This window comes from Suricata suricatta, chromosome 14 (genome assembly GCF_006229205.1).
Source record: "Suricata suricatta isolate VVHF042 chromosome 14, meerkat_22Aug2017_6uvM2_HiC, whole genome shotgun sequence".
Lineage (NCBI taxonomy): Eukaryota > Metazoa > Chordata > Mammalia > Carnivora > Herpestidae > Suricata > Suricata suricatta.
In genome coordinates, this window is record NC_043713.1 from 51,444,045 (window position 1) to 51,467,679 (window position 23,635).

The 23,635-nt window shown below is 50.7% G+C and overlaps 2 protein-coding genes across 4 annotated transcripts in view; one reads left to right on the forward strand and one right to left on the reverse strand.

The window, feature by feature from the left end:
* The window catches only part of EMILIN2 (elastin microfibril interfacer 2), a 53,997-nt gene extending 41,844 nt beyond the window's left edge, over positions 1–12,153 (forward strand). Inside the window, exons 7-10 of the mRNA XM_029921580.1 lie at positions 6,535–6,948; positions 7,534–7,566; positions 8,123–8,251; positions 11,182–12,153. Of these exons, the coding sequence (XP_029777440.1) occupies positions 6,535–6,948; positions 7,534–7,566; positions 8,123–8,251; positions 11,182–11,519 (914 nt within the window). The 3' untranslated portion in view covers positions 11,520–12,153. The remainder of the gene's footprint in view (positions 1–6,534; positions 6,949–7,533; positions 7,567–8,122; positions 8,252–11,181) is intronic.
* Positions 12,154–14,718: 2,565 nt separating this feature from the next.
* The window catches only part of LPIN2 (lipin 2), a 59,178-nt gene continuing 50,261 nt past the window's right edge, over positions 14,719–23,635 (reverse strand). For all 3 annotated transcript variants that reach the window (XM_029922959.1, XM_029922960.1, XM_029922961.1), the window contains 7 exons: positions 22,719–22,863; positions 21,621–21,769; positions 20,976–21,062; positions 19,467–19,619; positions 18,892–19,006; positions 18,132–18,235; positions 14,719–17,793 (listed from right to left, as the gene is read on the reverse strand). In XM_029922959.1, the coding sequence (XP_029778819.1) occupies positions 17,649–17,793; positions 18,132–18,235; positions 18,892–19,006; positions 19,467–19,619; positions 20,976–21,062; positions 21,621–21,769; positions 22,719–22,863 (898 nt within the window). In that variant the 3' untranslated portion in view covers positions 14,719–17,648. The remainder of the gene's footprint in view (positions 17,794–18,131; positions 18,236–18,891; positions 19,007–19,466; positions 19,620–20,975; positions 21,063–21,620; positions 21,770–22,718; positions 22,864–23,635) is intronic.

Below are 23,635 nucleotides of genomic sequence, written 5' to 3' on the forward strand. Positions count from 1 at the left end.
GAATCAGGTTGTGAAATTCTACTAAAAAAAAAAAAAAAATCCCAAGCGATGCTGAGACTCAGCGAGGTGAAAACCCCTGTCTCCTGCGCTCTGTGATTGCAGATTCCGTCCCCCCTTCAGAGGTGTTTGTACAGTTGTGTATCTCCATGTTCTCCAGGTTGTACTTTTCAGAAACGTAGAGCCGTTTCTGCTGTTGAGCTCTAGTCCAGGGATGCCTGCTTGGTCACGTCGGGACTCATTGTCTCGCCCTCTTGAGCAGGTGTCCGTATGTCCCCTCCGTGGTGTAAGCAACACCATACTCCTCGTAGGCACTGAGGGCTTTTTGTTCCAGCCCAAACCACCGCGGCTTCCGGGTCACCATTTGCTCTGGGTAGAACGACAGCTTCAGTGTCGTCAGAACAAGTCTGGTTTTCTGTAGGTTGACTCCTCAGCCCTGGGCATGCCTGCGGCCTTCCACTTGCCCACCCACCACCACCTTGTCCTTGAACATCAGCCTTTCTGTGGGGAGCAGCAGCAGCCTCTTCCTCCAGGAAGCCCCTATCTCGTGGGCGAGCAGTGTAGCGGCCCACTGACTTCGCCAGCCGCAGGTCGGCCTTTCGAGGGATTTTTGTAGATATCCAAAGTCTTGATGGCTACCTGGAAAGTTCTCTTGTCGTTGCTGGTTGCTGGCTGTGGCCGGCACACGCGGCAGCTTCTCCGCAAATCAGATGCCCCAAGCCAGACTTCGCGCCTGCGCGGTGTGTCCCTGCTAGGGCGGCGCACCCCCGCGCTTTCTCTGCCTCACTGGCACCCAGTTCTGCCTGTTTGACAGGAGGGCATCGTGGGCCCGCCTGTTCAACAGATGCGGTGGATGAGGCAGGAGGGGTCAGTAGCTCTCACACAGCCAGGGCCCGAGAACAGACTCTCACACCCGGTGTAACCGTCTGTTCTCCCCCCCGCTCCCCGCCCCGCCTCTGGCTGCCTAGCAAGACCCCACCACGCTGCCAGGCCCTCCTAAAGGCCCTCATTCTCGTGGTTTACTTCCTTGGCGGCTGCGGGAGGCAGAGACAGCCCTGACTCCTGTAGGGGGAGCCAGACACACGTTCTTAGCACGTGAGCTCAGGATTAGGGCGGATTTTCTTCGGCAGGTCTTTGTTGCAGTGAAGTCGAAATTGGCTTTTAATAAGATAGACTCTAGAGGAGAAGGGGCAGCCTTCCCTCCCCGGGTAGTAGGTCTGTCTGGGGAAGGCTGTGGCCCCGCCTGCGGCCACATGGGTGCATCAGGACCGGAGCCTGGGGTAGGTTCCTGGACCCAAGTCAGCGCCCGCGGGACCAGGCCGTCCCTTCGTGCATGAGCCTCACACCGTCACCACACGGGCAGCAACACTAGGCTCTCCGGGAGAACACAGTTCAAATGGTCATTCTCTGAATTAGAAACACATGTTGAGTTCGGAAAGCCATCTACTGCCAGGAGTGATCTTTCCAGAACGAGCAAAATGCTGTCCAGTCTGTGTTACAACTTTGTAATAAATGCGTACACATTGGAAACACCTGACATGAGGTGGCTGAGCAGGGGCTGGGGAGATGACTGCATCCCCGGCAGCTTTCTCGTGTCTGGCTTGGCTGTCAGGTGACAGGATGTCTTGGAGCAGTCAGTTGTCCCCAGCAGGCGTGGGCCCACTCATCAGGGGGGAGATCAGTGGGGGATGTTTGGCCCAAGGGGAATATTTGTTCATTCTTTTCCCTCTGCCTTCCACTCGGTGTGATAAGCTTGAGTGTTGAGGGAGGGAGGGACATGAAAGAGCTGTCAGCATCTCTGTGTACCAGCGTTACCCTATTTGGCCCCAGAATGACAATTATTTTTGGCAGAAAGCAATGGCTGGTAGGAATCAGGGTGTGGCCCATGGTGCCTGCCGCCCTTCCAGCCTTCATTCATTTACCACACACTTAAATGTTAGCAGTGTCCTGTGCCAGGCCCTGTCCCAAACCATGGGGACAAAAGATCATTAAAATGTGTGCTCAACTGCTCATCATCCAGCATGACAGGAACAATAGTAAAAACTAGAAGAGCCCTCAGAGGCTCAAAGGGCTTCAAGGTTCAGAGACAGGATTATTCCCGCTCTATTGGGCAGATCCATGATGGCTTCCCAGAGGTGGTGATCTCCAAACTGGGACTTCGGTGAGGGGCCAGAAGAGGCTGTTTTAGCGTGTGGGCAGTGCGGACACGGAGGCTGCAGGAGGAGGAGCTGGAGCAGGTGACAGGGACTCAGGATATCAGAGGAGATTTGATTGGATTTTATAAGCATTGAAAAACAATAGCAGATTTTTGAAGGGGGGGGAGAGAGAGGGAGGGAGAGAGAATGAGTGAATAAATATGACTGAGTGCTTGATGCAGGGACCAGGAGAACAGTGATGGCTTTCAGAGAAAGAGCATTGGTTTGGAGGGTGTAGCAGGAACAGGTAAGAAAATAAGGACCAGTGTGAGGAGCTTTGCTGACTGCAGTCCATTGAGGATGGAGGAAAAGTGTTTACTTTTAAATTTTGGACAGAGACACATAGACTTGTACTAAAGGGCAGGAGCCATGGGGGCAAAGAAAGAGGCCCAAGGGGGTGGCTGGGGCAGCCCCAGAGGGAAGGCAGGCAGCTGGGAGGGCGGGCTCTGGGCCAGGGGCTCCCTCTGAGGGGTAGGGGAGGGAGGACCCACACGGAGTGCAGGCAGGTGTGATTGCTCTGGAGGGCAAGGGTAGATGCAGGCTCTCGGTGAGGGGCTTCTGCAGTCATGTTTTATAAAATAGTACAGAGAGGTTTATAATAAAACCAGCCCCCTGTCCCCACCTGTCCCCGGCACTTCTAGCTCCCCAGAGGCTGTCACGGGCAATTGTTTTGGCTGTTTTCCCCTGATATTTACCTCTATGTTTCTAAATTGATTTATTACTTTGAGATCTCTCTCTATACAGATATTATATATATAGTATTTAGACATTATGTATGTCATGGAGCAGCTGTAGGCATTAGTTTATTTAAAAAAATTTTTTTAATGTTTATTTATTTTTGAGGGACACACAGAGTGTGAGCAGGGGAGCGTCAGAGAGAGAGGGAGACACAGAATCAGAAGCAGGCTCCAGGCTCTGAGCTGTCAGCAAAGAGCCTAATGCAGGGTTCAAACCCCTGAACTGTGATATCATGCCCTGAGCTGAAGTCAGCCACTCAACCGACTGAGCCACCCAGGTGCCCCTATAGGCATTAGTTTAATATCAGGCTTGCTCATATCTCCCCTGCTTCCTCCCCTCCCCAACTTCCAATAGGACTTACCACAAAAATCAATAGCCAGTATTTGTGCTGTTATGAGCTAAATAGATCAATATAGCTGTATATGATTATGTTGCTTTTTGTTTTGCTTCTCTTTGAATTAGTAGTGTTGTATTTTTATTTGCCAGATTTTATCTATTTTGGACTCTTCTTACCCTAGGACACCCTAACAATATAATTTTATATACCATAAGAAAGTATCAGGTTTTTGGTTTTTTTTTCTCATGACCTCCCTTCTGGAGTTCTCTCTCTTTCTGATCCAGTCCGGACTGCTTATTCTTTGGACTTGCTAAAGGGCTTTCAATTTGAAACTTCCTTCACTATTATCCTAGAAATTTGTTGAACCTCTCTCTTGTCTTGGACTTCTTTTTTTCATGGTTTACTTGTTTCAGTGGAGTATCTTTTCCAAACATTTTAAGAAAAGTGCCTGAGGGGTGTCTGGGTGACTTAGTCAGTTAAGAATCTGATTCTTGGTTTTGGCTCAGGTCATGATCTAGTGGTTTGTGAGTTTGAGCCCCTCATCCAGCTTTGTGCTGACACTGCAGAGCCTGCCTGGGATTCTCTCTCTCCCTCTCTCTCTGCCCCCTTCCCCCCTTGCTTGCTCTCACTCTCTCAAAATAAATAAATGAACTTAAAAAATTTAAAAAGGGGCCTGATAGTTTTTGCTTGTGTTTTAAATATTGCATGTCTGAAAACATCTATTCTTGAATCACAATTGATGGATATTTTGGTTGGGTATAGAATTCAAGGTTAACAATTTTTTCCCTCAAAATTTGAAGACCTTGTTGTTCTCTTGTCTTCAAGTTTCTAGTACTGTTGTTGACAAACCTGATGATGCCCTTTGGATTTGAAGTCACATTTTAATTTTTTTTCCCCTGAAAGCTTGTAGGATCTCCCCCTTTCCTCAGTGTTCTGAATATACCTTGATTTAGATATTTTATTCAATAATTGTGCTGAAATAAAATCATACATGTGAGTATTTGATAATTCTTGCCTTACCACCTCATTATCTTATGTCCTAGTTTTTCTGATTTTTTTTCAGGAAAGATTTCTGGATTTACCCTCTAATTTTCTTATGATTTCCTTCTTATTGTCCATCATTTTGTCTTATTGTCCTACTTTTTTTTTTAAGTTCTTTCTTCCTTCTTTCCTTCAAGAGAGAGACAGTACAAGTGGGGGAGGGGCAGAGAGAGAATCCCAAGCAGACTAGTGCAGAGCCTGATGCAGGGCTTAAACTCCCAAAGCTGTGAGATCATGACCTGAACTAAAACCAAGAGTTGACCACTTAACTGATCAATCTATCCAGGCACCCTATGTCTTCCTGTTGTACCTTCTAAAAGATTTTCTTGATTTTATCTACCAACTCTTATACTGAATTTGCTTATTTTTGGCAAGCATATTTTTATCAGCAAAGGCTCATCCTTATTCTCTGATTATGTCTTTTAAATGTTTTATTTTGAGAGAGCATGTGTGCACACATGAGGGACAGAAAGGGAAACAGAGGATCCAAAGCAGATTCTGGGCTGACAAGAGAGAGCCCAATGCGGAACTCTAACCCATGAATGGTGGGATCGTGACCTGAGCAAAAGTTGGAGGCTCAACTGACTGAAGACACACAGGTGCCCTGGATTATACCAATCTATTCTTGCCTCTTGGACTGTGTCTTCTGTTTGAGGGTTTTACATCTTTATTTTCTTGTATGTTTCCTCAGCGTTCCTTTTTATTAGTAGGTTGGATGGCTTGTTTTGGTCTTATCAGAGGCTTTCCTTGTACATCAAGTGATCTTGGCTATGGATCACATTTAAAGGTGAGGCACTGCATAAGATTTTATGCTGGTGGGTTTCTTATAGGGTCAGTTTGAAGATTCTCTCTATCCCTGACCTAAGCTATAAATAAGTGTCCTGGGTGCTGAGCAAGACAAGGAGGCTGGGAGCTTAATTCCATGTGTAGACTTCGAGGTTCCATGTTCTTGCACTCCTGGCCTCCTCTGTGACTGGTGTCCACATGTCTGTAGTCTGTCCGCCTCAGTTTCTGTCTAGCCCAGCCTTTCTCAATGGTGGTTCTAAAGAGAATTAAGGCCAGATGCTGTTCCACTGAATGATGTGAATTCTCTTCTCTGCATGTAGATGTTAGCTCTGTTTTATCTTTGGGATGACTGAGGAAGTGGTGAATCATTCTCTGTAGGGCTTAAGTCTCTCATGGAGCACAGGTCAGGAGAGGGTGTTTGAGAAATAGCCTCTTTTGGGGGCTGGGGGCGGGTGAGTAACCTGTCTCTGTGGTGGAGGGGGAGCACGTGTTTGATGATCATATTACCTTAGTTTTAAAACTGAACAGTGGGTCAAAATACAATCACTGATTTTGCCTGGACATAATTGTATAGCTTTGGAACCTGGGCACACTGCAGGCACCGTGCAGACTGAGGAGTTGGGTGGGGTTTGGCTTTTGAGGCTGGTATTTGCCAGACCCAGTTATTTTTAGATGCCTGGTGGGCCCTCAGGAAGCCTTCCTGGAAGGCTGGTTCCAGGAATGTATTCATAGGAGGAAGGCATGGCAGCTTCCTGGCGGTCACGGCGCCATCCCATGGGAGCAGGGAAATGTGAATCAGAAGCTTCCTCCCATGGAAATCCCCTTGGTTGGTGATCTTAGGGCTGTGGCAAGAGGCACGGGCTGTTTCTGCGCCTGCTGCAGGGGTGGCTTACGCGCTGGGGTTCCTGGGGCATCTGCTGTTCTCTGCAGGGCCCCAGGTTGTGAAGCCATCACCACGACCCGGAGAGTAGCTGCTCTGAGAACATTCAGTGGTTGAAGTCAGCAGGTCCCTTTCAGTAATTTGTGATACAACCATGGTATCATCATGTGGTGAAATCAGAAGTTTCGGTGCTGGGGTCAGGAATGGTGCTGTTTTGGAGAGCACAAGTACTGTGTCGACAGGAAGGTTGAAAGCCTCCCCCAGCCCCGCCCCTGTTCAGGGGGTCCCCACGGTTCTTCTCATCAGCTCCTGGGTGGCCTGAGGGCAGGTTGACCTGTCGCCCCCTTATGAAGCAGTTAGGCATGCTGCCCCCACGTTGTGGTGGGCGCTGTGCTGGCCCAGGGTAGTGCCCAGGACTCTGTTGATGCTTCAGTTCCAGCCACCAAGCACCCATCTTCACAGGGGGCCCAGCCCATCAAGTCTCCCAGAGGCAGCTGTGGCTGAGCAGTCAAGTCAGAGATTGTTAACCCTGCATTTCTCTCCACTTTCCCAATGCCCAGCGGAGGAACCATCAGAGGCACCGCAGCCCCCACTCCGAGGGAAGGCCCCGCAGGTGCCTGGAATGCCCTCCCACGCAGGGCCGGTGGAGGCCCCCACGGAGGCCTCTCATCCCAAGCCAACCCCTCTGCCGAGGCCGAGCGCTCCCCCTCTTCCTGAGGACCCTGGAAAACGTCTGCCCACAGGCCAGCAGCCTGTCCTACCCAAGAGACCCCTGCAGCCCCTGCCCCCACCAGCATGGCCACGCTGGACAGGGCTGCCCTTCCTGCCTGGCTCCACTGGGGTCATTATGGAGACTGGAGAGGCCGGGCCTCCAGGGAGGATGGGCGTGTCGGGGCGGGGCCTGCCCCAAGGAGCGGATGGCCAGACGGAGCAGGGGCCCATCCCCAGCGCCGAGGGCTTCGCAGGAGCACCAGGTGAGGCCCCCGTGGCTGGGCACATCTGGGTGGGGGGTGGGGGGCGTGATACTATATGGAGGGGCACCTGCACCTTAGTGGGTCTGCTGTAGGGTCCTTCTGGATGCGAGTTCCAAAATCTCTGAAGCACCATGGCTGCCAGGCAGGCAGGGTCAATGCTGAGAACACAAGGAGACATTTGCCCTCAGCAGCTCTCTTCCTTGGTTCTGCTCAGCTACCCCAAACTGCAGCGGTCACACTCTCCCCTCCACACACGTGCCTTTCCCAGGAGGACACACATTAGGGATGTTGGTAGTCGGGCTGTTTGCTCATTTGTACATCCACGCTGCCCCTGAGTCCCATCCATCCATCAAACCCTCATCCAGCCTCACTTTCTTCTCATAGCTCCCCAGCCAGCTTGCCCTGAGGGGCCTTCCCTGCTCAGGGGAGAAGGGGCCAGGCTAGTGGGGGTAGAGTTGGGCCATTTCTGAGAGGGCAGCTTAGAGGGGGTGCTCTTGCTCTTGCTCTAGTTAAAGGAACAGTGGGATGAGCAGGGAGAAAAAGAGGGGCTTCTGTTTGATATTCCGCTTACATTTTGTTTTCCAGGATACCCCAGCTCACCTCCTGTGGCCTCCCCAGGTATGTCTGCCGGACTCCCTGGTGGGAAGCCGGTTCTCCACCTGGGCCTCTGCCCCTCCCCCTGCAAGTCCCGCCTCTTCTCTCTGGGCTGTTAGCATGGGTTGGGGCCCGGCCCAGCTCTTCTGCACCCACCAGCCGAGGGCCAGACCTCTGCTAATGGGACCCAGGCCCCGGCCAAGATTTGCTCCTCAAAGAGGGTCTGAGTCCTGCCTGAGAGAGGACTTCCCCCGCACACACTTCCCAGCCCGCGGAGTTTGCGGGGAGGCTCCCAGGCTGGTCTCTGCCTCGTGTGGCCGTGCCCAGCTTCCCGTTCCCCACTCCCTGCCTGCCCTGAGCCGCCGACGCTCTCACCCGCAGTGTCACACAGTCTCACACATCCACTCCCCGCAGTGCTGGTCCTGCCGCTCGCTGTCCCCACACCAGCCTGACGAGGGTTGGCCTAGCCTTCACTGTCCCCCGTGCTTTGCCACCTTCAGGCCAAATAGCACCGTGAGGCTGCTTCTCCAGCCTGGCACACCCTGACCTCTGTGGCCGCTTCTTGTCCTCTCTGCTCCAGGGGCTCCGGGGTCTTCCCTGGTGTCTTTCTCTGCGGGGCTCACCCAGAAGCCTTTCCCCAGTGACGGTGGCGTCGTCCTCTTTAACAAAGTGCTGGTCAACGACGGGGACGTGTACAACCCCAGCACCGGTGAGTTCTGAACCGCGGCAGTCTGCCCGCGCCCTGGCCCCCGTCCCGTGTGTGGGGTGGGGCCCGAGCAGCTGTGGGCTGCACGAGGGACCAGTTGGCTCCCGTTGCTCTTCCCCGATTTGTGGGGCTTTATGAAGTTTCCGGCTGTCAGGCCACAGGGTGGGTGGGTGAGTGTGCAGTGACATTTTCTAGTCATGAGATCAGCATACCAGTCCTCGGCACGGTCGCTGGGCTCTGCCCACCAGTTACTGCCCCCTGGCCCCTCCCCGCTGTTCTTCAAGCCCCTCCGAGGCCTTCTCCCTCAGTATCTATTGTCCCAACACCCTGTGACAGGACAGGTGAGAGCCCACCCCAGCCCTGCCTCCTTCAGAAGCTTGTGGCTCATGAAGAGCCTAAAAGAGGGACAGCATTCCTTCCAGAAGGGGCAGGACTGGGTCGTGGGGGCTCCTGCTTTGGAACAGAACCACTTTAGCTGTGGGCCTGGGTCCTGCCTACAGCCTCTGTCTTGTTGCCAGCCCATGAGCACAGTGAGGACAGACCGGGTCCCCATGGTGCCGGCTTCCTCCTTCCCCCCACACCTGAGCCTGGGCTTCTGTCCCTCCTTGTCCCCAGGGGCTGGAATAGAGAGCATTTCTTCCCAAAAGGCCAGACATGGGCATCCTGTCTCCTTTACAAGGGGAGGCGTGTTGGTCTGAGCAGGGCAGAGGAGGGCAGGGGCTCGTGCTGAGGGCCCAGGCAGCCTTTCCCGGTAGTTCACAGGGCTGGGGAGGCCTGTCTCTGAGCCCCTCAAGGCCAGCAGGCTGGGGTGCCGGAGTCCCGCTCCAGCAGGTCCAGGGCCCCCTGAAGGACGGACGGTCTCGGCCAAAGGGAGTGAGAGCGCCTGGGCTTCTTTCTGCTCACCAGGCCGGCACCTCTGCACTGACCCGAGAGTCAGCTTTTTTTATTGAAAAAATGTATGGGGTACACAACAGAAGTGGCAATTGCCTTAGACAACAATTTCTGATACCTAAGAATTTGTTATGTAAACATTTCCCAGAACATAGATTGGTAGAAGACGCATGGATAATCTTCACCATCAGAGACTGAAGTAGGTGACTAGATGTTTATCATATGGGGAAGGAAGGAATATTTAGCATTCACATAGAAGGCGATGGTTTTTAGCATAGCAAAGGCAAAAGTTAAAACAGGTTTTCTCCGGAAATGTAACATTTGCTCCTATAATCACAAAAGAAACTCCTATAACCAGTTTTTTCACAAGGCACAATTCACATATTTTTAGCATAAGAAGGCAAGTCACTCCTGATACCAGTCAGGCGCCTTGGGGGTTGGTGCTCAAGGAGAAATTGGGCGGGGGTTGAGTGGGTGGAGACGCCAGTCGCCCTCTGATGGCAGGAGGCCTTGCAAACCTGCTGTACTTCAGAGGTGGCCCGCAGCACTGGGGTGCCCACAGGGCTCCTCCCCGAGGAGGTGGATGGAACAGAGTTCTTGGCCGCAGAGAGATTAGCCCTCCCCGGCTATCGTCTAGCTAAACCGCACTGTTCCTAGGACCAGGGTTAGGTTTTAGTGAGCATAAGTTACCTGCAAAACTTGGTAAAGAAACTTGGGGTCAACTGGTCACACGCAGGGCTTTTTTTTTTTTTACCTTGTTCTCCAGGCACAGAGGCAGGCTGGGTGTGGGAAGTGCTTTTGCTTTCAGAGAACTTCACTTTCTCCATTAGCCCAGGTTCCTGCTGAGGCCCTCACCCCATGCTGCCTGGGTGGCAGGGATAGCTGGTCTGTCCTGACCCTGTCAAGTGACCTTTGCAAGCAGGGACGGTGACTGACATTCCTTTCACATTCGGGGATGCCCAGAGCTGTTTTCTCTCGTCCAGCAGGTCCCCAGCAAATTCTAGGTGACCCCGAGTGCAGCCTCACCGCAGGCAGTGTCTAAGTGGAGGGGGGAGGGGGCCATGGGCCCCGGTGCCCAGGAAGACTTGTGGCGCTTCACATGACTTACTAAAAGCCGGGGAAGGGAGCAGCAGGGCCCGGCCATTTCTGACCATTGTTCAGGGCAGCCTGTGAGAGCCCTTCCCGGCTCCTGGGCGCTCTATTCTGTCACTCTGGGCCTGCAGTCGGTCCATGCCTAGCCTGCTCCCGCCAGATTTGGTGCGGGCTCTGACTCCCTGGGCTTTGGGGCATCTACTGTTGCCACCTTGCAAATGGTCTGTCTGCCAACCCAGGTCTGCTTCCCCGGGCCCAGAACCTGTGGGCCACTGGCTGGGTGAGTCCCAGCTTGGTTTTGGCCATGAATGGATGCCACCGGTGTACTGCTCCGGGGCAGGGGCCCTGGCCGTGGCTGCTCCCTGGTTAGTGGCAAGCTTTGTGGATACTTTCTGCTCCTGCCTCCTCAGGAGGCAACTCAGGTATTTTGTGGAGGTTGTGCCCAGCACACACCTCGTGAGGCTTATTCTAAGTTGGCCTTGGAGCCAGGATCTGGGCAGCTGCCGCCTCCCCACTAAACCTGCGCCTTCACACCTGGGCGCGCACGGCCCTGCCGGGGTCGGCACACCCGGTCACCAGGAATGTTAGAGCGGCCAAACTCTTGCAGCCAAAGTGGGTGATCCTCTCCACGCCCACGTGACAGCACCAGGAAGGCTATTCTGGTGGCTGCTCTGGGCGCAGGGGAGAGTTCCAGTCGTCCGAGCACATCCTGGGGGGTTGCAGAGTTGTCCTCCTCTGGGTGTTCCAAGTAGAAGCCAGGGATCGCCCCGGGAGGACAGGGCCAGCTAAGGGGTCTGCCTTCGAGAGGTCGAGGGACCACCTCTCCCCGTCGGTCTCCTGGGACAGTCCTGGACACACAGGGATGGTTAATTCCCCAAATCTGGGTTAACTGATAACCTGTCACAAAGGTCCTGTCATGGTATCACCAGTGCCTGCCTTCCTCCTCCCAGGGATCTTCACGGCGCCGTACGAGGGGCGCTACCTGATCACGGCCACCCTCACACCTGAGAGGGACGCGTATGTGGAAGCTGTCCTGTCGGTCTCCAACGCCAGCGTGGCCCAGCTGCACACAGCCGGCTACAAGAGGGAATTCCTGGAATACCACCGGCCCCAAGGGGCTCTGCACACGTGTGGGGGCCCGGGGGCCTTCCACCTCATCGTGCACTTGAAGGCAGGAGATAGCGTCAACATCGTGGTGACCGGGGGACGCTTGGCTCACACGGACTTTGATGAAATGTACTCCACGTTTAGTGGGGTTTTCTTATATCCCTTCCTTTCTCACCTCTAGGGTGGCTGGGGAAGGGGAGAGGACAGAGGTGGGAGAACTTGGTAGCTGTAATACATGCGGCTGATTATGTGGGTAACTGGAGCACTGGTCTAGTTTTCTACCCCTCCCCCACCATACAGACCTTACCTGGCTGCGGAGGTCTCTCCCGCGGGTTCCCAGGCAGGTGGTGGGGATGCTTGGGCCTGCTGGGGCCACCGCCTTCTGTCATTCCAACTGGACGCCTGAGGCGCTGGGGCCTCCCCTGGGGCTCCGCTCAGGGGGCCTGTGCTGGGCCTTTGGGCGCTGACCGTGGAGCTCAGGCTGCCACTGGGCATGGCCAGGCCCCAGGACCGCATCCGGCTGATGGAGAGCGGCAGGGCTGAGAAGAGGGGGGCCTGGGTCCACGGTCTGCATTTACACCCTCTGCAGGAGAGTTCAGACACTGAAGTGCCCAGGGGGCACATGCCACTCCAGAGACCTCGGGTCTCCAGGGGCGGCTGTCCCAGGGCTGCTTGGCACCGCTCACTCGGGCCCGTGCCCAGCTGTGAAGGAGTGTGCCCGGGACCATGCAGCTCGTGGGGCTCCTTGAATGACATGTACACTTGAAGTGCAAAGACAGGGAGTGTCAATAAAGATGTAAAACCACTTCAAGTTACCAAGTCTGGTGCCTTATGGACTGAGAGTGGTTGCTGAAAAGCAAGCTGCAGAAAGGTAATTTTTTTTAATGACTGTAGAAAGTAAACTTGAATAAATCAGTCTCAACCATCACATTGTTACCCCTCACTGTCCAAGCTATACACTTGACAATTGGTTTTTCTTGTAAAGACAAACCAGATGTACTTGGAGGTCAAGGCCCCCCTGTGATCCCTGCAGCTAAAGAGGGGCTCCTCCGGGAGACGCTTAAAATCCACATCTAATCAGCAGCCGGCCGAGCTAATGAGAAGCTTGCCGCACAGCTCACAGCAGATGTGGCTTTAAGGATTTCGAGGGCTCCCCGGCAACAGGCCCAACATAAAACTGATCACACACTGAAAGCTGAGATCATCGGAGAAACGCAGGCGTCTTCCACGGAGAGCACGTTCTGTTCCAGGGGAGCCCAGGCACGGTGCTCCTTCAGCCACACAAACCTCTAGAACACAAGACTCTGCTCATCAGGTTGGTGAAATCTGCTGGCCAACCAACTGTCCCTGGGGACGGCAAGTCCCCTAAGAATCCCAGGGAAAGATGGGGATCATTAGAAACAAGTTTCCTGGTCTGAAATCAAGCCCCTGGATACTTTCTAAATTTTTAAATGTTTATTATTTCTGAGAGAAATAATAATGAGCGGGGGAAGGGCCGAGAAAGAGAGGGAGACACCGAAATGAAGAGGCTCCAGGCTCTGAGCTGTCAGCACATGTGGCTCAAACTCAAGAACTGCAAGATCATGACCTGAGCCAAAGTCAGATGCTGACTGAGCCACCCAGGTGCTCAGTGGATACTCTTCTACACTGTAAAAATGCTCGGAGTTTCCAGAACTGCTTGCAAATGAGGTTATAGGGTGGCCGCTGGCCACTTCAGAGAGGAGCCTTCTTCCTCAGCCCCTTCCCCCCAGGTAAGGAGAAGTGACCAAGAATTTCAGGCTTTCGGTTTTAGGACTTTAAAATCTGGATCTCTCTGTCCAGGAGTTGGGAGGAGGGGCATTCTCTTTCCCTGTTTCTACAGCTGGGGAATTGGCTAACAGTGGCTGTCAGAGTATCACTGGCCGCCCTAGACATGACTCACTGGAGCACTGCAGGAACCCAGCTGGCACGTGCACGTACTTTCACCCTTTGCCCCTCACACCTCCTTGTAAAGACCTTCCTCAGCGCCGGAGGGGACAAATGCTCAACAGCTGGAAAGACAGGGGCCAGACAGAAGGGAGACCGTGACCGTTCTTTCTACCGCGTAGATGGTTGTCTGGGGCGCCGAGTAAACCCTTGGTCCTCTCTCAGTGCGCCCTGACTCATTTACCAGCTCTGTGTATCCAAGACAGGCAAGAAAGTGAGGCCTAACTACAGCGGATCCTGTGCTTACTTCAAGATAAAATAACTGAAAACTCAGAAGTTTCTCCTCAGTTAGATGGCATCTTTCAAAAAGGGAAGGGCTGTCCTTCTGTGCCGAGGGAGACGGCGAGGCTGCTGAAGGAGCAGCCCCTTCCCAGAGCCAACAAGCCTTAAGCTACGTTTTCTCAAAGGTGCTGAGAAAAAGGTCAGGGCACGTAAGCAGAGATAGGACTGGGGCAGCCCCCCCCACCGCCCCCCGCACGTGTAACATTAGCAGATGGCCTCATTTAACTGATTAACCACAAATAAAGAGTGCAAATCAATGCCCACTGCAATCGAAGTTACGTCCGTGGTAGCGCACTGGTCTAGCTTTTTCTATGACCGGATCATCTTTTGAGTGGTCTCTCGACTGATCTGCAGCTTGAGGGTTTGCGATCAGAGGGACGGACCCCATCCGTGCTCGCAGATCTAAAACATGGCATCGCATCTATCCACATCCACTTCCTAAACCTGTTCCCACCCCCATCATCAAGGGAGGGGTAGAGGCCGCACTCTCAGGGGCGGCTGAAGGAGCCCGGGCTGCCCTCGCCCTGACCTCTCACCCTGCGCTCCTGTCAAGGCGAAGAGGCACGGGATGAAAGCTTTGCCATACTTGAAGGCAGGCCCTCAAGCAGGGCTTTGGGATCCGGGTCCAGCGTGTGCTGCACCCGGCAGAGCCCAGCAATCTGGGGGGATAAAAAGACACTCATTTAAATAGCATTGTGGGATGTGGTTTTTGACCTAAAATCAGCTGGACTCCCCTAGGCTGATGAAAACATCAGAGTGCTAAGTGGCACTCACCCTGAGGGAGGGTTTAAGGTGGGGTGGGGTGGTGAAGGCGCTGAGCAGGCCTCCCAGGGGACCCGAGGGCTGAGGGGGGAGCCGTCTAGAGGATGCCAGTGCGACACACCAGGACTTACATATGTATGAATGAATCACCCTCTGGCAGAACGTACAAAGCCAGAGAGGTTGGTTCCTGTGGGTGTAGCCTCACTTTTGGAGTCAGGTTTTATGAAAATAAGCACCAAAGAGAAGTCCTTTTTGTAGACAAATTTAAGTGTCAGCAAAGATCAAAATGGTAATTTATGGAAATGATCAATTTCTGGCAAGAGTACAGAGAATATAGTTTAAATGTCCTCTGAAGGAAGAAGTCAAATGCATTCAGTTTACATTTGTTTATTGTTGTAACATTTTGTTTTGAACATCAAACACTGCACCAAAATATGAGCCATGAATCTTAGGATAACTGTCTTTGCCAGGACTGAGATACTGTACTGATGTTTACAAGTAATTTCTGACAACTTAAAACTTATTAGTGGCATTGCTAATAATCAAATACTTCATCATAGACTGAATGTAATTATTAAATTGAAACAAAGTTGCCCCCCCTTTCTTACCTTCAAAACAAACCAAAAAAAGTAGTTTTCACCTGGAAAGAGCACTTACTTTAAACAAAAACTCCATTTTTAACCATTTTCATTAAATACAGCATGTTCTAAAGCAGAGGAAAACAAGGCTTCCCACAGTAACTATGATCCTTAAAAAGATGATAAAATTTCCTGGAAGAGTTTGTCTTCACCAACTAGCATTTACTAGAAAGCATTTACTTTCTACCTGTTTTGAAAAGGTCTTGCTCGCACCTTCAAGACCGAGGTCGGGAAGGGCCACACACAGTCCCGACGGGGCACAGGCACTTCCAGTCACGTAGCTATTGTTCCCCGGCTGCTCTCCCGTGATTAGCAGCAGCTTTCCTTTCACATCACACTGGCAAGTTTTCTCTTTTTCCAGTTGAAAACTATGCAGATGGTTTTAAGCACAGCAAACACCGTCCTCACACGGGGGCTAAGTGTGCACGTGCCGGACCCTCGAGTGCACTTCCTAACGCCTACTAGAGACACAGATGTCACCACCACAGCGAGACCAACTTCTTCAGCACGTGAGCATCAAGGCAAATACTTGAGTCAGGCTGGAGAGAGGGACATGGGCGAAGGCTATTTCACCAGTGGAACAACCGAGAGAATGACTTCGAAAAGGCCGATCCGCTCGCAATCACCCTGTGACACATCACCGAAAGCAGCGCGAGGCTTATGCGTCTTCAGTAACTCACCGTCATAAGGGTCTGTGTACAAACACACTCGAGGGTAACGCTCTTTCACAGAAAGAACAAATATCATTTGTACCAAATGGCAATGGGTTTCAGCACAAACTTAATACTTTCAGAACACTATAGTGATCGTAATCATCTACTTTCAGCAAGAGGGACTCCTTTTAAATAAGGAAAAAGACTCATGTTAATTAGCAAATGTACCCACTGGATCAATCTGCAGCAACAAAACGACAAAGTCTAGTGCTTTTGGACACTGGGGACAGAATGGTCAGCCACCCTCAGCACAAAGCCTGTGTGTCCAGAGGGAGGTGCTTATCAAGGAAAAACTGTCTAATCATAAACTCTTTAAAGGACAACCTGAAAAGCACTACCGAAGGTATAAAAGATTTTCCGTACCACGCATGTGCAGAGAAGCCCTACTAAAGCTCACATTCTTCCTCTAAAGCAAACGGGGAGACCCGCTGTGGCGTCTATGAGATCAACAGCGGCACCGCTGCTCTGCCAGGATTTTGATTCACTAACTGGGCAGAATTTCATATAAACATAACCTAGTTTGCCTAACTACTGTACATAAATAAACTCATTGAACAACTAGTCCTTGCACTACTGAAGGTGGGCAGGTTTGCACTGGAAGAAGCAGGTGTCATACCTCCTCTGGGAACACGTGCCTCCAGGTTCTCAGTAGAGAACTGCGTTCAGGGGACTCTACCATTATTGCCACATCCAACAGCGCTGGGAGAAACGGCTGAACTCAAGGGACTTTGACTCTCCAATCTGGAAAAATAACCACTCCCATTTCTCCATCTCTAGATCAGTATCACTTGGGTGGGCCCCACTAAAACGGGGAGAGCACTGCAGTACAAGTGCAAGGCAGGCCGGGGGGACGGGAAACCACCCCCAGCGGGCGCCTGGATCTGCAGCTTCCCTCGCTGCTCTGGAACTCGGCTCACCACTTCCCTCCCAGCCCGGGCCTGTGTGTGTATAGAAGCCTCCTCTCCAAGTTCTCTGGCTTCGAACACTGAGGTGACTGCTGACACAGGCTCTCAGTTCTGGAGGGGCCGATGGGGCAGAACCTCCTCTGTGCAGTCCTGAGACTGACAGGATCTTTACAACCAGGCGGGGAAACTGAGCTGCAGGCAGATGGGTAGAGAAAAGGACTCTTCCGGACCTACACAAGTGCGTATTTGCATTTCTAAGGCCTCTGTGAAAACAGATGGGTTACTTGTTGAATCCCTTACTGCTGTTAGGTATACTCTTCCTACAGCACCAAGCAGACGGAGCAAGACCTGTCTGTCCTGGCTATGTCCACAACTGAGAAGGTCGTGATCTAAGGGATGTTCCTTCCCCAGAAACCCACATCTGGGGGGCTGGGATGGTGGCCTGGGCCCCTGTCCAGAGCAGCCTGCCGAGCAAGCGCCTTGTCTCGCCGCAGGAGGGAAGCAGGCGCCCACAGAGGAAATGTGCATAGGCGGTTTGAAGCGACATCTCTAGCTGGACCTCCAGCAGCACAGTGGACCCTGACCCCTAAAAGAAAGCCCTGGTTTTAGAGGGAAACACTCTCAACCGCCCAGCGGAAATAACAACACTTTACTTTATACATGTTTTGGTCCACTCTTATTTAGCTTCTTTCTTCTTCTTTTTAAATTATTCAGTTAAAGAAGCACCAGCACACACTTGACACAGCGCGTGTATGAGGACAACCAGTGATAGCAGCCCAGGCCTCCGATGTCAGGTCCGAGTCCTCCCCTGCCAGCTTGCCCAGGGCGCTGAGCCCCAGCCCTGCCAGGCCTGGGAAAGGGAGGGAGGACAGCCGTTCCAGCTTCAGGAGCTCTCCCTGTGCCTGCCAGTGCCTGGCTGTCAGCATGAGTCCTGTTCTGCCCTGTGGCTCAGAGGGTAGCCCAGTGTCCTCTGTCCAGCAGAAGTGCTGGTCACCTTCCCTTGCTGTGAGGCGAGTGACGGAGGGCCGCCCCTGGAGGTGCCATTTCACGCCAGGTCGTCCAGGTCCACTTCAGGGATCGGATCTCGCCAGTAGCAGAAGGAGCTGAACTCTGGGCATGGAAAGGCAGAATTCTGTTCCTTATTGAGAAGTGGGAACACATGTTCCACAAGTTCGCTCAGTCTGTGATACCTAAGAGAAGGAATTGGGGAAAAAATGCACAAAGTGTTACTCTGAAATTGATGTAACAGCACGGGGTTGCATGTCGTGAAGCCAGTTACAGAGATTCCTCAGCACAGCAGGATCTGAACCGGCATCCACTCCTTCCTAGGACACAGCCTTAGAAGTCTCCAATAGTCAGTGTTCCCATTACAGGTGCTACTACAGAGGAGACACCCAGGCAAAGAGGAAAGCCTCCAAAAGGCAGATACAGTTCTGGTGTTTCGAGCTGGGCCTGATCCTCAGAATCTCTGTCCCCAATTCCACCCCTGGCTGTAGGTCAGGGGGCTGGGCATGAGGAGCACACTTACGATGACTTGTTTCCTTTGGTCCTTTCTTGTATTAATTCACCCTTGGGGTTCACGGTGAATATTCTGCAGTCTGGAACTCCAACTTGCGTGTAGGCATAAACATCCTGCAGAAGAAAACATTAAATACAGTGATTACGAGGGAAGAAAATAGGAGATGCTTCTTCCTTGTGAGCCAGAAAAACTGCACGAACCGAGACTGTCCTATGAAAACACATGCAGCTCTGCCACTGCTGAATGGAGCTTCAGACAAACCCGAGGAGTGGGGCCCGACCCAAGCGCACTCGGAGGGTCAGAAAGCTGGACACCAACGAGATGCTGGGGACCTGGAACAGGAGAGGGCTCCCACTGCCTGCCAGAGGCCAGGCGGCAACCTTCTGCGTGCCCAGAAACGGAGGGCCCCGTGTGCGGGGAGGCAGGCCGCAAAGCTTTCCTGACTGCAGAGCACTCTCTGGGGTGGCTCCAAAGACATGGCTTAGAGCCACTGGGACAGGAGTCAGAACTGCCGGAGGAACTGCCGGAGGACATAGAACCAAAGCCACAGAAACAAAGAGAAAATGCCCTTTCTCATACACCAAAACTCTAGGACACATTTCTACCTACAGGACCCTCCCCAACTGCAGAAATTTGGAACAGATCAATGAAAACCCATTTAGCAGAACATTCATTCTGTTTATATAATTGGTTTGAGAATTATGGCCAGGCTGTACCCTAAAAAATACACGCCTCTGAATTTTACCCATATCAGAGGCTACACACTTACATTTGGACGGTTTCCAAAGGCAGCATAGAAGGGCTGCTTAGATGGGGCAAACAGATTCTTAATGTCATTTAGACACTCTATTTTGAACTTTTCTGGTTTCTTCTCTATCACTTCCCTAAGGAAAAAAAAAAAAAAAAAAAAACAAATACAATGACCAAATTTGAAATGGCAGTCTTCCCTGATGTGTGGTCCTGAAAAGATTTTAGTACTCACAATCACTCATTTCTTCAAATCTTTTGTAACTGATATCTTTCTTTCTCCTCTGCTGCCAGTCAACAAAGACTAAGACTCTGAGTGATGGCATTTAGGTAAGGAGAAAACACGACAGTGTGACTTTTGGACTGTGTTTGACACAGACCAGGGTAAGCTGGGAGTTAGAATGCTCTAAGAGCCAAAGAACCAAGAGATGGCGAAGCTCAGACTCAGATCCAAACCAGTACAATGAGCTTGACTTCCAAACTCCCCCTTCAGACCCCTTCCCCTGCTGCAAGCAGATGCACGCACGTGCGCGCGCGCGCGCACACACACGCACACACACACACACACACACACACACACACACACACACGACGTACCTGTGGAAGGCAGAGAACAAGCTGCTAGGGGATAGCATCAGAGGACCCCGAGGTAAGATTGTGCCCTTGTCATTGACCCAGTGCAGGTAGCCACGGGTCATGTCGGCCATGCCGATGGCACGGGCAGAGCAGTACAGAAACTTGTAGCCATTCCTGAAAGAAAGGGGAATGCCTGTGGTTTAGAAACACATACTTTGGCTAAAATGAAAAAAAAAAAAAAAGGCACTATTTTTTTTAAAAAGGGCCAAATAAAGTTCCATTCATTTGTTGTGAAAATCAAATTCTTGAATTTAATAAGAAAACTAGTCAGGATTAGAAAGATCTCACTTCTCTATAGAAAACATCATAGGGAAAAATGGGGGTATATGCAACTAGGGATTATGCTAAATTTATAAGTACTGATATATCTTCAGCATCTAGTCGATAAAAGATGACAGAACAAAAACCCTAGACTATCTTTAAGTTACAGGATGCAAAGGATCTTATTTATAAAGACAATCTGTAGAATGCAAACCATTCTGTAAGATAAGGAGCAAAATCATACCCGAGTAACAGACATGCTCACAATTTTCATACTATGGCATTCTCAACTAATGCTTACGACACTAAGTTTTCTTTATTTTTTTTTAATGTTTATTTTTGAGAGACAGAGCATAAGCAGGTGAGGGGTAAAGAGAGAATCCAAAGCAGGTTCCAGGCTCTGAGCTGCAGGGCTCGAACTTGCAAACTGAGATCAAGACCTGCGCGGAAGTGAGACATTTAACTGACTGAACCACCCAGGTGCCCCAAAATACTAAGTTTTCAAATCAACTTACTTCATATGCATTATGGTCCCACAAAGGCCATGATACTGTTTTCTCTGTTTTCCCAACAGAGAGGACCCCATGGGGGACCCACACACTCGTATTACCTACTCAATGATATCCAATTAAAAAATATCCAATTAGGGGCAACTAAGCGGCTCTGTCACTGAAAGTCTGACTCTTGATTTCGGCTCAGGTCATGATCTCAGGGTTGTGAGACTGAGTCCCGCCTTAGGCTCTGTGCTGTGTGTGGAGCCTATATTCTATCTCTATCTCTCTCTCTCCCTCCTTCCCTCTTCCCCTCCCTCCTGCTTGCTCTCTTATTAAACAACAACAACAACAACAACAACAACAACAACAACACAACTCCATTTAAAAAGACAAAAACGTAAATTTGGCTCTCCTGTTAAAGCGTAAACCCCCAACAATAACTATAACCACAGATATGTACAGGGAGTGCCTCAAATCCTAGTACCGTGAGGATGAGAGGTACACATGAAACATAACACAATGACTGGTACACAGCACATGTTTCACAAATGGTGGCTGACACTTTTCTTTGTATGAAGCTATAGGAAAGGAAAGCAGGAATAGCTGGATCATGAAGACACGATTTCAATGGGCTGATGTATGCCATTTGTCTGTAGTTCTTAAAGCAAAATTCTAGCTCACTTGAGTACGTGGACATGTGGGACAAGATACCTACTCATTGATGGAATGGTAGAGCTTTGCTATACCCTGGTGAGTCCAGTCTTTACCCAGTTGTGGAAGAATCTGTCCCAAAGCATCAGACCTGAGAGGGTGGAACAAGGAAAGGTATCAGGAACAAAGCATAAACAGCCAAGTGTTTTCCTATTTAAATACCAGCTGCCAAAAACCACTGGGTAGAGGGAGAGTGGGGGGACAACTTCATCTACAAGGGCGATTTTGTCGTGGCTTGTGTAACAGTGAGGCAGTCCCCTGCACACCCACCGAGGAATTTCTAAAAACAGAATCAGACACAAGAGCCAGATGTTCATTTTCAGAGATATTTACAACCACATCCTCTTTTTCTTCTCCCTAATCTCAACAACTTAGTTTCTTTTTATTGTAATGCCAGAACTTAGAGACTACATAACTAAATCTTTCCTTAAGTTCTCGCTGTTAATTTGTATGGCTCCACCCATCTCCTCCATCCACAGAATGATCCTGTGTGTGACCATGTGTGTCACTTGCATCTCTGTGTGCAAGTCTCCATGCCTGTGATTTAAAACACCTCCTGAAGGTGGCCAGGGAGGGATTCCAGACCCTGCCCCCATTGCACAGTGACCTGTGCCTCTCCTGCTGCCACCCACCATGGACTCAGGCTTACTTGGTTATTGTTCCATCAATATCAGAGATGATGATCTTGTCATTCCAATTCCACAGGTAAATGGTCCCTGCACAGCGGCAGGTACCTTGATACTGGGTTGTAATACTAAACACAACATCATTTGGACCATCTTGGAGCTTCAGTTTTGCCTTTTATAAAAAATAAGAGAATAAAGAAAATTATAGAGGGAGAAATTTGAAAATTAACGGTGTATCACTTTGATGGAATTATGTGCAACAATTAAGAGTCAGTTTCCAATAATATGTAGTCACTGAGATTACAGAGGTGTCATGTTAAGTGAAAAAATATCCTAATTTCCTCATCTCTGAAATATATGTGTGTATGTACATATGTACATGTACACACATATATATGGCAGAAATGGGTAAGGAATGGAAAGAAATACATAAATATGGTTACCGTAAGAAGAAAAAAAAGTTAGCTGAAAACATACAATTCTCAACAGGGTCAGAATATTTACAAAATCTCCACAAGGGTTTCAGGGCCTCCGCTCAGGGCAAGATGGCTTCTGCCGCGTCGGCACACACCCGGCCCAGTGCTGCGCACACGGCCTGCTCACAAGCAGCTGAGGGACCCCGGCCTGAATGGTGTTTTGGAATCCTGAGATTTTTCTGATTCTCTAAAACACCAAATGTCTCCTCTTCCTCCATACCCGACTGCCTTAGGGCACAACAAGACCATTTCACACTGAAAATATGCGAAAGGGAGTGGGAAACCAACAGGAAAAAGGAAACTGCATCTAAGTATAAAATGTCACTTCTCTGTTGCTGTGGCTCCTTAAAAAAAAAAAAGTGACAGGGTGGCTCTGTAAGGTTCATCTGGGAAGAAGGATAAAAACACAGATCCCTTGCTTCACTCCCCAGAGACTGAAGGAGGAAGTCTGGGGTGGTGGAAGAAGCCACATCCCGGATTCCCCAAGGGTAGGAGACGCTGTCCTGCTGCATGTGAGCGTTTACACGACCACACACCGTGCCCCGTGTGCCAGGCTTGGGATAGTGTGGACAGAAGGGGAAGCTTGTCCAATGACCAGTTACTAATGTAATCTGACTGGATCCACACGGATCACACAGGACTCACAATCTGGTCTGAAGAGAGCCGAAGAGACTTCTTATAGGAGGTTGTGCTGCTGTGGCTTGGGGGCTCTGTGGGAACAGGGTCCACTTTGATGGATTCTTCAAGCTCCTGTGACCCTTCATCACTGGAGGAGTCATCTTCAGCCGACCTATCAACCAGCAATCCAGTTATGGAAGAGGCAGCAGGGCATTCTACTGACAAGAACTTTTCTTTTTTAATTTTTAAAAATATTTTATTTCTTTTTAAGAGCAAGAGAGGCAGAGTGTGAGTGGGGGAGGTGCATAGAGGGAGGGGGAGACAGAATCTGAACCAGGCTCTAGGCTCTGAGCTATCTGAACAAAGCCCGACATGGGGCTCAAACTCACAGATCGAGAGATCATGACCAGAGCTGAAGTCGGACGCTTAACCAACTGAGCCACCCGGTGCCCCTGACAAGAGCTTTTCTTTAGTATCAAGAAAAGAGAGATCCTAAATCCATTCCAGGGATGGGGAGAGTTGTTCCCTCGGTTTCCAGTACCTGAATATTCACATCATGAAGTGAGAAGGCCACCTTCTCCTCACTCTCATGATTAGCCAGCAGTCTGACTATGACAGATTATTTTCTCCTATGACCAGTGAATGCTACTAGTCTACTGACTCTTGTTGGAAACTACATACATTTCAAAAAATACAAATTGCAGAAAATATAATTGCTTATACAGATTTTAAAAACTAATAAAAAGAATTCTATATACCCTTCCTTTTGAAAAATGTTTAAGAGAGTGTGCAAATGAGAGCAGCAGAGGGGCAGAGAGGGAAAGAAGGAGGAAGGAAGGGGAAGGATAGGGGGAGGGAAAGACTAGGAATCTCAAGTAGGCCCCATGCTGTCAGTGCAGAGCCCAATTTGGGGCTCAATCTCGCAAACTGTGAGATCATGACCT